Below are 12,769 nucleotides of genomic sequence, written 5' to 3'. Positions count from 1 at the left end.
GAAGGAAGGAAGGAAGAAAGGAAGGAAGGAAGGAAGGAAAGGAGGGAAGGAAGGAGGGGTGGGGTGAAGAAAGAGAAGGAGAAAGGAGGAAGGAAGGAAGGAAGGAAGGAAGGAAGGAAGGAAGGAAGGAAGGAAGGAAGGAAGGAAGGAAGGAAGAAAGGAAGGAAGGAAGGAAGGAAAGGAGGGAAGGAAGGAGGGGTGGGGTGAAGAAAGAGAAGGAGAAAGGAGGAAGGAAGGAAGGAAGGAAGGAAGGAAGGAAGGAAGGAAGGAAGGAAGGAAGGAAGGAAGGAAGGAAGAAAGGAAGGAAGGAAGGAAGGAAAGGAGGGAAGGAAGGAGGGGTGGGGTGAAGAAAGAGAAGGAGAAAGGAGGAAGGAAGGAAGGAAGGAAGGAAGGAAGGAAGGAAGGAAGGAAGGAAGGAAGGAAGGAAGGAATTAAGCACCTACTATATGCCAGGCATTGTGTTAAGGCCTTTACAAATACTATCTCATTGAATAATGAGGAATTAAATACTGAAACAAGGCACATGGTCCCCACACCAAATGCTATTTCTCCATCACCTTCACATGCACACATATGGTTTATCCCCCAGATACAGAGGTGTAACTAGGAATTTTTGCACCTGGAGCAAGTACCACAAATTAGAGCCATAAATTATGCCTGGGGTGAGTGGCATGAAGCATGCCTTCACTTTGGGGGGGGGGTGGAGTAAGAGGGGGAGGAGTTCACCCCAGATCCCTTGTTTGGATAGTTTTCTATTTTAGCTGCTCTATTATTTCCAGCTTCTGAAGGACTGCATGTGCTTTCAGTGTCCTCCATATTTGACTCCCTGGGGCAAATTCCAATTAGCCCTGTCCTAATTGTGGCTCTCTCTAGCCAATCTGTGCTAAAAAATAAATGATAAACAAAGCAAAATGAATAAATTAATTTCTTTAAAATCAAGGTAGGGATTTGGGCTGAATTCACTAAAGAACATGGTCATATTGCCAGAAGGGCCTTAGTTTTATGGCATTCTTACTTAACTCTCCAAATCACCTGATCCTTTGAACTCTTTTCAAAAGCCATGATTCATATTGAGTTGTTAACATTTTTTCTCGCTTGCATCTCAGGAGCCATCTCCACTAGGAATCTGTTTACTTCAATTTTACTGCCTTACAAGCCATTTCAATGTTATCTTGCTCTGGTAATATCCACTATCTCAAATTCTACCTCTGGTCAGCAAACACAGACAGTCAGCAAAAACAATGCACTTCCTTAAAAACAACAACTACAGCAACAACAAAAAACCTGACCATAGGTGAAACAAAGTAGTGGCCCTGGGCAGACGTAATATTAAGCATAGAATATGAATGTGGAGACAAGAGAATGCACAGAATGCCTGAGAACAAGGCTGCTAGATTACTCAGTTGATGCATGGCTGTCTTCTGTCAACACTCCACTCAAATTCGTGAGCTCATAGTCCATTCTTCAGGGCTGGATATATTCAGTGATAACCTACATCCCATATCCAGCTTGGCCCTAACAGAACCTCCTAGGCCTTCAAGCTCCAGAGGAAATTCCTAGAGAGTTCAACCTCATATCTTCCCTCATTTCAGGTGGCCAACATAAAAGGTTTTCTAAGACTGCATTATCATTTTCTCTGTTGGCTGCAGTCTCATCATAGATATGTTCAAGGTTCCAGGGTTCTTTATCCCCAGCTCTGTACTTCTTAGTAATTATTCAGCATCAAACTCTATCGATTGCCTTTTTTTTTTCAATGAACTTTCTGACTGCTTTGCCACAGGACTAATTAAACTTCTCATTTTCCCTCCTTCTTTCTCTACCCATTTTGCCCTTTAGCAGAAAAGAAATGGTTTACAGATGAATCGGATAATGCCTATCCCAGAAACATTCAAATCAAGCCCATGAGCACCCATATGGCTAACCAGATCAACCAATATAAATCTACAAGCAGCTTGATTCCACCAATCAGAGAAGTCGAAGATGAATGTTGACTCCCAGGAGACCAGAACTAATTTTTTTTAAAGCCTGACAAACTTCATAAATGGTGATGTGACTTTTTTCCTCTTACATGCCGAATCACTGGTGGAAAAGTTAGGATAAGTGAGAATTATGAGAGAAAAAAAAATAAAGTAGACAGATCTCTCTCTCTTTTGTCTGCCTTCAATATTGCTTCAATGTACTTTGGGGGAAAAATTTCATTTATAAATGAACATACTAAAAAATAGTCATGTATAGACTCTAGCATTTAAAATTATTTTTATTTATTAGAAAAATATTTTTTTTCATTTCCTTTTTCTCCATTGTCAAGTAAAGTCCCTTAAAAAATATAAAAGCCAAATTGGGTAAGTGGCCAGACTCCTTAAGAAGCTTGTGTCTCTTTTCCCTCTCTGTCTTTGAGGAGAATGATGGTCACCACAGCAAAGGAATTGTACTTCAGGAAGACAAATTATTTAAAACAAAAAGAGGTCCAACAATGTCTACATGTATTTTAGTAAACCAGAACAAAAAGAAGACAAAATAGAAGTTCCTTTACTTTCTGCTTAATTTCTGCAGGATGTATATTTTGATCAGCATCAACACCAGCTCTTAATAAATGGAAACATATTTATTTTCAAAGTGGAAAGTCATATTTTTGTAGCTGTAGCTTTCCGTTTGGATTGCTTTGCCTTCATTCATTTATTTAAAGTGAAGATTTTCCTAGGGCTCCTCTGGACCCCCCCAGGAACTTTCTGGTTCCAGTAGGGCCCTAAGTGATGTTCTGTGCCAGGAGTTTGTGAATGTTTCTGAATGTTGCAGAAATAAGGCATGTGTGGGCAAGACGCTCAAGGAGCACTTCTCATTGACTTGTCTGTTTGTCCAATAGCTGCATTCTGCCAGGCCTCAGAGGTCACAGTTCCATTGAGAATTTGCTAAGTGAATGAGTTAAATTTTGGAAGTGCCTCCATTTCTTCTTCTTTCTTTCATTCTTTTTTTTTTCTTTTTGGCCAGTTTTGAGAGCTTTTAGCCGGTATGTGTATAAATGCCACTGAATAGTTTCACATCACAGTAGGATATTATTAACTCACTCATTCATTTAAATGGACTCTTGTTAGAAAGCCAGTTGATTTCCATTAACAAGAAGACAACTTTACTGTGTGTTATAATTTCCAGGTTTTCCATTTGTTGCTGGGATATCATGTCCATAATTGCTATGACAATATATGCAGAAGAAAAAAAAACGAAAGCAATGAATGTATTTGCTAGAAGAGCTTAGGAGGGGCCTTTGAAAACTGCCAGCAATGAAAGCAAATGTATCATCAATTTCAAAGTGTGGTCAACAGCTTTTTTCTAACCATCAGAAATAATTGTGATGTTTTTGTTTCCTAGCTGCACCACAGTACATGTGGTGCACAACCATCCAAGCATTTAAAGTTCCAAACAATTTAGCAAGTCTTTCAACTTCACAATTATCCATTTTTGATACAACCAATCAAGGTCTCTGGAGCAGGAATGGACAAACTATTGAATGTTCTTTAAAAAACACACAGACACAGACAATAGTGACAGCAACACACACAAGCACACAAAACAAAGCAAAAAAAAACCAACACATACAAACAAACACAAAACACTGGGACCCTGGAGAAAACAAACAAGGACCACTCCAACAGCTCATGGTAACTAGTGTATAAACTTTAGGGACTTTCCTTTTTCTGTAGAGCTATCCAATGCTTAAGGAATTCTTAGAGTGGCAGTGATTCATCTCAACTAAGTAACAATGAGTTGGATAGGATTCTCCATCAGAATGGATGTCCACTATGAACTACAACCCCTAAGCCAAACTCTCAGCTTCAATGTTTGTCGACTGACTGCAGTCCAAATGCAACCATCCTGCCACCTAGTAGGCTTTTTCTTGGAGTGATTCATGGACTGGTTACCTAGTCGTTTACATTCTGTAGAATTAGTAATATTAAAAAAATTGTGAATATCATGTATGTCCAATTGGATTGTTGAAAAATTACCTATAATCACTATAGAGTCTATTCCACAGACTAAAATAATGTCCACAGTTGTATCCAGGTCTAACCCATTTTCATGATTATCAAAAGAAAAGAAAGAGTAAGAGAAAAAAAATAAGTAGTTGTAACAGACCATTTCTTTTAAAAGCAGGCAGCCTTCCACATCCTGGTTTTGTTTAAATCAGAGACACCTTTAGTATGTTACTGTTATCTAGCATTCCTTCTTCTTCCATGAATTGCAGAACACTCTTCCTCCCAGTTCAAACAGACTGGCTCTGGTACCAATATGGTCACATCCATTTGTTCCTCATGGACAAGTTGAGGGTATAATCTTCAGCTATAACATTCATCTTAAGGCATGTAGTAGCACAGCCTCTTTCCCTCCTTTCCTGCCTCCTTGCTTCCACACCAAGAAAAATGGAAATGCAGAAGGTTATTCCTCCTCTCTTCCCCTTCCATATCAGGGGCACATGAATCTGTCCTTTCTCTTGCACAAACGAGAAAAGGGAAGTATCTGGAACATGAGGCCCATATGTCCTCTCAAGTCTCAAGTGGTTAGAGTTCTCATTTGTCCAGAAGAACAGAAGAATAATTCATCTGCAGTATGATACCTTACCTTCATTACTAGATTGCTCTGGGTCACAGGCTAAAGGCAGACATTTTCTTAGAAAGGAGATAGTATAAGTAATCAGTGGTCCAAGTTCCTTTAGGTTATATGAGACAAGAGGATGTTCTTGAACCAGAGAAGCAGCCAGCAGGCACCAACTCCTCCTTCCACTGACTTCTCAGAAGTTGAAATAGAATGGGGGATCTATATCTATGGCAATCTTCTTAGTGTGACAGTGAGATTTTGAGACAACCTATAAGAGGCCCCCAGGCTTGCCATGGAAGGGTCCTTTCTTCCTTGTCATTTATTGGAATCTTTGCTTTCCGTGTTCCATCATCTTCCTTTGAAACTTGCCTTTTCTCTTGCTATGACCTAATGGGCTAAAATTTAAGGTCAGAAAAGTCATTCTCATTGCCCAATAATCTTGGGTTGGTCGTTCTAATGCAATAAATGGGTGTTTATAAGGCAGAGTTATCACTCTTCTTTGGAAAACTTGATATTTCAGCATTGATATGTCAAACAGCTTGATTCCAAAAAAAAAAAAAAAAACAAAAACCAATGATTTCTACAGGTCCAAGAGTGATCTAAAGGTTTCTTGAAAAATGACTAAGTTGGAGATATAAGTAAGAAATGACTATATTAAGGGGTATTTTTTTGTAGGGAATAGCTACCTTCTTTGAAGCAGAATCCCTAAAATCCATGGTGAAATCTCTCTCTCTCTCTCTCTCTCTCTCTCTCTCTCTCTCTCTCTCTCTCTCTCTCTCTCTCTGATTTTCTCTTTTCTTTTCTTTTTTTTTCCTTAGGAGAGAGCAGGAGAACTCCCACTATTACTCCGTTTGTGGGTACTTCAAACAGGAAAGTGGGGTGGAGGTGGGCATGGCTGCTATTCCATGACTGACTAGCTACAAACCTTGTACCTCAGTTTTCCTTCTGAGGAATATAAAATAAGGGGCTTGGCTGATAATGGACTTTGAGATCATTTCATTTCCAGCTCTAAATCTCTGAACATATGATCCTTTGGATGCATAGTTGCAAGTTAGAAATATAGTGCTTGTCTCATACCCAGTTGTCCCTCTTGTTAATCACCTAAGCAATAGAAAATTGATGTTAAGGAGCTGAGACACTCTGCATTTCCTACCCAGGGACAGAGTAGTCAGTTTCATTTGTGCAAATCTTCCTTTTTCTCTTAAACCTTGAGAAATTGCCAAAGTTCAAAGCCAAATTCCTAACTTGATGTCATTTGTCAAATTTTATTCTATTCTTAAGTTTTGCAGGATTTTCTTCCCTACCACATAGGTCAGGAGAAAAGATGGTGTCCTTGTCCAAGATTCAGCCTTGCCATGTCATTGCTTCCCCCTAACTGTCAAGTATATAGAGAGGGGCTCAGAGATCGAGGACCCATTAGTACCTTCCTCATGATATGTGCTTCCACAAAATGTCCTGAGCATCTGGAGATGGCTGCTCCAAATTCCCCTGCTTTCCCAGTCTTCTAGATTAGCTCATTCACATTTTGTTACCTATTTCCATTCACTCATTGCATTCTGAAACATGAACTTCAATTTGACTTCCCATTAGTAGCGATTAGGATGATTCAAAAAGGGAAGAAGGGAAGAAGCAAAGAAAAGAAAACAAAAGGCTGAGAGGAAAAGCGTATGAAACTAAAAGGCCAGGTGGTGGCCCATACCACTTGGCATACTCCCCCATGCCTGAAATACCAGGGTGGGATGCACATTCTCCTTTCATCCCCAACTTCTTTCCTATCACCAGCTCATAGTTGCTGAGTGGTAACAAGATTATGGTGCAACTCTGACTCTTTAAAAATACTTTCCTCATTTGTAGCTGGCCTTCTGGAATCAGGGCCTGCCCACTTATAAGTAGAATTAATCTTGGGCCTGATGGAAAGTCCACCCCCAACCCTTCCCCTTTCCCCTTTCTCTTGCCATCTCCAAGTAAGGCTTCATAGAGATGAATTTGAATAGAAAATGGACTTTGCTTTGGGTGGATGAAGCAAGCCTCATAGGGCTTATTTCTGTAGAAGGAAGAGGAAGGCAGGGAATAGAGCTTCTAGTAAGGGGATCTTCCAGATGAGGAAATGCCAATGCATGTCATCACCTTCTATGCAACTTTTAATCTTAGAGAGTTTCTCAAGAGATCCCAACATAGCCAGGGTCACAGCCAGGATATGTCAGAGATAGGACCTGATCACAAGCATTCTTGGCTCTAAAGCCAACTCTCCACTAGGCCACTCTATCTCTTGCAGCAGAGAGAGTAATTAAGACATTTAGAAGACTTAAAAAAATTCTATGGCTTGAATATAGGTGACAGGGCATAATGGAAACAAAGTTGGCTTCAGAGTTAAGATCTGAGTTCTGACCTATTCTGGTAGTGTGACCCTAGACAAGTCCCTTAACATCTCAGAGATTCAGGAAACTCTCTAAGACAGGAGTTCTTAACTAGGCAAAAATAATAGCAATACATACTGGCAGCTCTCAGTAGTTAATCCCTTAATCTCTCAGTTACCCCCAAATTGACCTAAAAGGATGGCATCAATAACTGTCATCCAAAGCTACGTAGGTGTCACATTTTATGAGCTAGGCACTGTGCTAGGGACTAAAGACAGAGACTAGAACTGCGATGTGGTCCCTTCTATCAAGGATAGCTGCGGAGACACAATATAAATGTGAAAAGGATAAGTAGCCATACAAGACAGCTTAAGCTCATTACCAAGTGAGTGATATACACACATGAGTTCAGAGGACCGATTATGTGATGGGATGGTCAGAGGCAGCTTAATGGTGCACATGAGACTTGAACTATACCTGACAATATTTTAAGCAGAGAGAAGAACACAAGCAAAGGGATGGAGGGGAGAAAGGAGAAGTCAGTCTGGTTTTGGATGGTCAAGCAAAACTTCATGGGAGAATTAAGATCTGAACAGGACCGTGAAGGATTAAGTAGAGGAGGTATTATTGACAGACATAAAAAGTGGGGAAGGGAAGCCATTTTGTGAGGAAAGATGATAAACCTGATGTGAAATATAATGAGTTTGAAGAGATAGTGAAACGTACAACTGGAAATTTCTAGTACACAGTTTCAGATATGAACCAGGACCTTGGGAGAAAGGGTTGAACTAGAGACGTATTTTTAAAGGAAATCCCCCTGATAGCGATTTTTGAAACCCCATGTGTAAAGGAAACCCCAATGTGAAAGGAAAATGAATGTATCCAACAAGAGGCACAAGGGATCAGAGATTGAATCGTTGAGGACTTGAAACAAGCCATATGGGGCAGAAAGATCAGGACAAAAGAGAAGTCAGTGAATGAGAATGAGAAGGAATAGTTCAAGAGATAGAATGACCAAGACAGTGAGTTTGTATGGAAACTAAGAGAATGGAGGTGCCCAAGAAGAAGGGTAGCTAATAGTGTCAAATATTACAGTAAAGAAAAATGAGAACTGAGGGGTAAAAGGCCATTTGATGTAATGACTGGGGTAGTGGGCAGAGGGAGAGACTCACCTCACTGGAACAATATGTATCTTTTATAAAGAATTAGGAAGTATTTACTAAATGGGTAAAATAAGGTCAGATGTAAGTCCTAGGTCATACTTCTAGAATCACAAACTCTTGGAGTCATACAGGACCTCAGAGGCCCTCTTTTCTAACTGAAACTTAGCCAGGTCTCATATCCATCATTCCCAAGAAGTCAATGGGTGTCCAGCTTTTACTTGGAGACCTTCAGCAAGAGGGGGCACACTAACTCTGGAGGCAGCCCACTGCAATTTTGTACTGTTCTAATTGTCAGGAAGTGTTTTCTTAAATCAAGCCTAAGTTCACTACTTTTCAACTTCTACCCACTGCTCCTAATTCTTTCCAGGAGGTCCCAACAGATTAAGTCTTCCAAGTACCAGCTCTTTAGCTGTTCCATCGCCACCAAACAAATATTCTTTAAGCTCAACATCTCTACTTTCTTCAATTGATTTACATCTGGTATAATCTTAAAGCCTTTCACCATTCTGGTTGTCCTCTTTCTGACACTTTCCAGCTTACCAGTGCCCTTACTAAAATATGGTGTGCAGAATTGAATACAACATTATAGATGTTGTCTGACTAGGGCAGAGTACATTGGGACCCATCACGTTATTATTCCTGAAAACTTAGACCTTTTTTCATGAAACCCAAGACTAATTTCACTTTTTTTATTTAGCAGAATGTTCAGCACATGATATGCACTCAATAAATGCTTCTTGACTTGACTTGGCTTGGCTTCCATATTATACTAGCAACTCACATTGAGCTTGCAATTCACTGAAACCCCCACATTGGATGACAGAGATAGGATATTCCCAACTATGACAGGCTAGATTGTTGACCTGAATATAATAAGATGAAATTTAATGTGGATCCTACAGTTTTTTTTAACATGTTGGATGTTGAGTGTGGACTGTCAGTGGTCTGCTGCCTCTTACCTTGTATGGGGCCCAAGGATGGAAGCTGTTTATTTAGCCCCTGTTCAATTTATCATATGATGTTTCTTTTAAGGGCTTTCTGACCTTGGGTAGATTTCTTAAGAGTAAATAATATGAATGATTGTTGGCTTTCCTGTACATGAAGAAGGCAAGTTTGTTTTGTCATATGAAAAGTGGGTCTGCATCACAAACTACATACAAAATAAAAGACTTCATTTGGGTTAATTGCTGGCCTGCACTGTAGACTGATCCCTCTCTCCCTCCATTCTTTATGAACAGTGAAACTTTAGTGGTTAGGTCCAGAGTTAGAACACAAATTCCTTAATGTAAACTCTGTGTCTGATTAGGTGAGCATTGCCAAGCCCCCAGCATCTTCTAGTTTGAGAACCCTGCTAGAATATACACAGGCTGAGAGGCCAGGCCAGGCCGAGTGCCTCCCTACTTCACTAATATTGAATTTCATTGTTAGATGTGAGAAAGCTATAATCAGCTAAGGGACCCCTGCCAAAAAGGTTTGCTGAGGACCTGTCTTCTAATTCATCTCAGATTCAGAAATAAAATCAGAGCCGGCAGTCCAGTCCAGCTAACTCTTTTCACATTCCTTCCTTCCTTTCTTCCTTTCCGCTGGGCATTGCTTGAGACACATGACAAACCACTGCAACATCTCAAACATAAACTGAGATCTGTCTGGAAACTGCTAATTAAAAATCTCCAGTTCCCATGATGTATGATCATATCCTCCCTTAAAACTTCTGGCCTGCTTCCCACCACCCAGATCCCTTGCAGATACCTCCCCAAAGTCCCCCGTAAACTGCTCAGTACATAGAGTTCAATCTGTGAGTTCATTAACAATTTTGAAAAAGACTGTGAACCATTCAGCAATTTTTGATTTTATCTCTTTTGGGTCTTCCCCTCCCTCCTTTAATTTTATTTTTCACAAGGATTGGTTTGAGAGAGCAAATGCTGGTGTTCAGAAGTGATCTCCCCAATGTTGTCATCTGTAATATCCAGTGATAAATATATTGTCTTGTAAAAAGGGTTTGTACATAACTTGTACATGGTTTCATTTTGTATTTTTCTCAGATTAAAATTTATGTATTTGTGTTCTAAAACAAGGTGTGTTTCTTGTCTCTCTGTAACCCTTAGGGGAATTTTGTTTGTTTATTTATTTGTTTGTTTTGACAAGGGCAGATGAAAGTCAGGGGTGGTGGAGACTCACTAAGTTCCTTCTGTCAAATAAAGCTTAGTTCCTGGGATTCTAAACTCTGGCCAGAAGTTACTGCTAAGATGGGAAAAACTCTTGACCTTGATTTTCTTGCAGACACTGGAGTGGAAGCAAGGCTCTCATGAATGAATGAATGAATGAATAGGATTTAATTAAGCACTTTCATGTATTGGGCTAATGCTATGGATACCAACCCATGAGCAAACCCTCTGCTCACTGAGTTGATATTCTAATGGATGAAGCCAACATACAAAGGTAAATGGTGACCAGAAAGAGGGGTTTTGGTCTAGAAAGTCCCAAGATGGTGAGTGGAGCAATAAAGGAGTTAGAGGGTGTTCACATACCCCATCCAGTAACTATGACAGAAATGATTGCTCTGATACAGTCAGCTCTTGTCCAGCATCTGGAACTTCAGGAGCCATGGGCATGGCATCACATTTGGGAGGAAAGGAAAGTAAGAGTTCCCTTTATTATATGCCATAAAGAAAGTTGTAAGAGCAAATCTAAAATTTGGCACACCAGTCTCAGCTGCAGATATCAGGCCTACCTCAATGAAACCAAGCAGGAAAGTGTCAAGATAATTTATTTTTTCTTTCATGTGCCTTGGAAAACACAATATGTTTTCCCCAATGATTTCAGACCATTCATACCATTAACTTGCTTCTAGTCCATGTGACCACTAGTGTGCCTACCTAATAACATTTACACAGTGTTTTGAAATTGGCAGAACACTTTACATATGCTATCTGATAAGACGATTATCTTCATTTTAAAGATAAGGAAATTGCGATTCAGAGAGGTTATATGACTTATAATTGTCAAAGACAATATTTGAACCTCAGTCTTTGTGGCTCCAATTCCAAGATACTATACATTATACCACACTGCCTCTCCATAGCAGAAATTTGCTTCTTGTTTTTGTTTTTCCCTCTGATGTACCCTTGGTCTGTGTACCTGGAATTACTTACACATACCCAGGAATTAAAAAAAAAAAAAACAAAGAATGATACATTAATCATTGGCCTCAATAAGCATAAATCCCTAGAGATAATGATCAAAATCTCAAGGGCAGTGAGTATCAGAAGGCATTGTTGTGGTGCCATGTTTCAATGTCAAATTCTTACCTTTCTCTAATGTTCATTTTATTTCTAGCTATTATGCCCAGTCTTAGTGTTAGGGATGACCCCAATATGGGGTGGAGATGGTATGGGGTAATAGAGTATATTTGGGTCTTAGGTGGCCCTTAAGTTACAATTGATTAATTATTAATCAGTCATGACTGATTGATAATGAGGCAAGGACTCCATTTTCTTTGTATCCCTAGTTCCTAATACAGTACCTGACATTTAGTAGGCATGTAATAAATACTTGTTGATTTATTTGATAACTAACTTTATATAGGCATTAATGTTCACGAAATACTTTACATACATTTTCTCACTTGAATCCAGTGGGGAGCCTTTGCAGCAAACATTCATAATAATAGTAATATAGCTAATACTTTCATAATGCTTTAAGATATACTCAATATGCTACATTTGTTTTCTCATTTTATTCTCGTAACTCTGAGATTTTGGACTATTGCAATTCTGACTTTACAAGAGAGGAAGCTGAGTTTCAGACATATTAAATGATGTCATATGGTAAGCGACAAATATTTATGAAGTACATTCTTAAAATTGTGTGATGCTAAATTTAAAACAAAATTGTCCCTGCACCTTACGTGATGTTCAGAGAAGCAACATGAACAAATAAAGTTTCAGTTTTCAGCCCCAATAATGTAATTTCAAAAGACCCAAATAGCTCGGTTGAATCAGTCAAAACTAAACTAAGTGTGAAGAAGTCCTTAATCTATATGAAAGAATCATCAGGCAAGGCGGCTAGGTGGCACAGTGAATAGAGCACTGGCCCGGAAGTCAGAAGGACCTGAGTTCAAATCCGGCCTCAGACACTTGACATACTTACTTACTGTGTGACCTTGGGCAAGTCACTTAACCCCAACTGCCCTCCAAACAGCAGGAAAAAAAAAAGAATCATTAGGTCTTTGGGATACTGGGTGAAAGAAATGATGCCACACATAATGAACCAGCTTATGATTGACTGAAGAGAACTAGCCATGCTCTCTGGGGCAATTGAGAAAGCAGCAGGCCATTCGGCTGGTTTGACCATTCTTACAATCTAGTGATGGTCAAATCCAGTAATTAAGGATTCCTGAGAAGGAATTGCCCTTGAGAGGGAAGCAAAGTGGTTTCTTCTTTCTTTTCATTCTTCCACTACTTCTATATTTCTCAGATTCTCAACTCTGTCCAGTTAAACAATCAAAAGGCCAAGGCTGAATCTTTCCATCCCTACCTCAAAGCCAGATTCCCCAGTCCAGCTGTCCTGTCTTCTTCAAAGGGCCCCTACATTGCTCTCCTGCTTCTCAACTTGCCGTCTTCAATATTTGCTAACAGATCAGAATTTTGTTGGGGTACG

At 39.7% G+C, this 12,769-nt stretch overlaps 1 protein-coding gene across 3 annotated transcripts in view; it reads left to right on the top strand.

Annotated features, from left to right (window-relative positions):
• The window catches only part of KCNMA1 (potassium calcium-activated channel subfamily M alpha 1), a 917,791-nt gene extending 907,624 nt beyond the window's left edge, over positions 1-10,167 (top strand). For 2 of the 3 annotated variants that reach the window (XM_069068323.1, XM_069068322.1), the window contains one exon: positions 1,840-10,167. In XM_069068323.1, coding sequence (XP_068924424.1) covers positions 1,840-1,991 — 152 coding nt within the window. In that variant the 3' untranslated portion in view covers positions 1,992-10,167. Of the gene's footprint in view, positions 1-1,836 lie in introns of all 3 variants that reach the window. The other variant, XM_069068316.1, reaches the window with a different exon arrangement.
• Positions 10,168-12,769: the final 2,602 nt, after the last annotated feature.

Source organism: Petaurus breviceps, unplaced genomic scaffold (assembly GCF_028583685.1).
Source record: "Petaurus breviceps papuanus isolate PSGF00001 unplaced genomic scaffold, PetGlider_PUasm1.0 90762, whole genome shotgun sequence".
In the NCBI taxonomy this organism is placed as follows: Eukaryota; Metazoa; Chordata; class Mammalia; order Diprotodontia; family Petauridae; genus Petaurus; species Petaurus breviceps.
The sequence above is the reverse complement of the archived record's forward strand: the minus strand, read 5'-3'. Positions and strand labels throughout refer to the sequence as shown.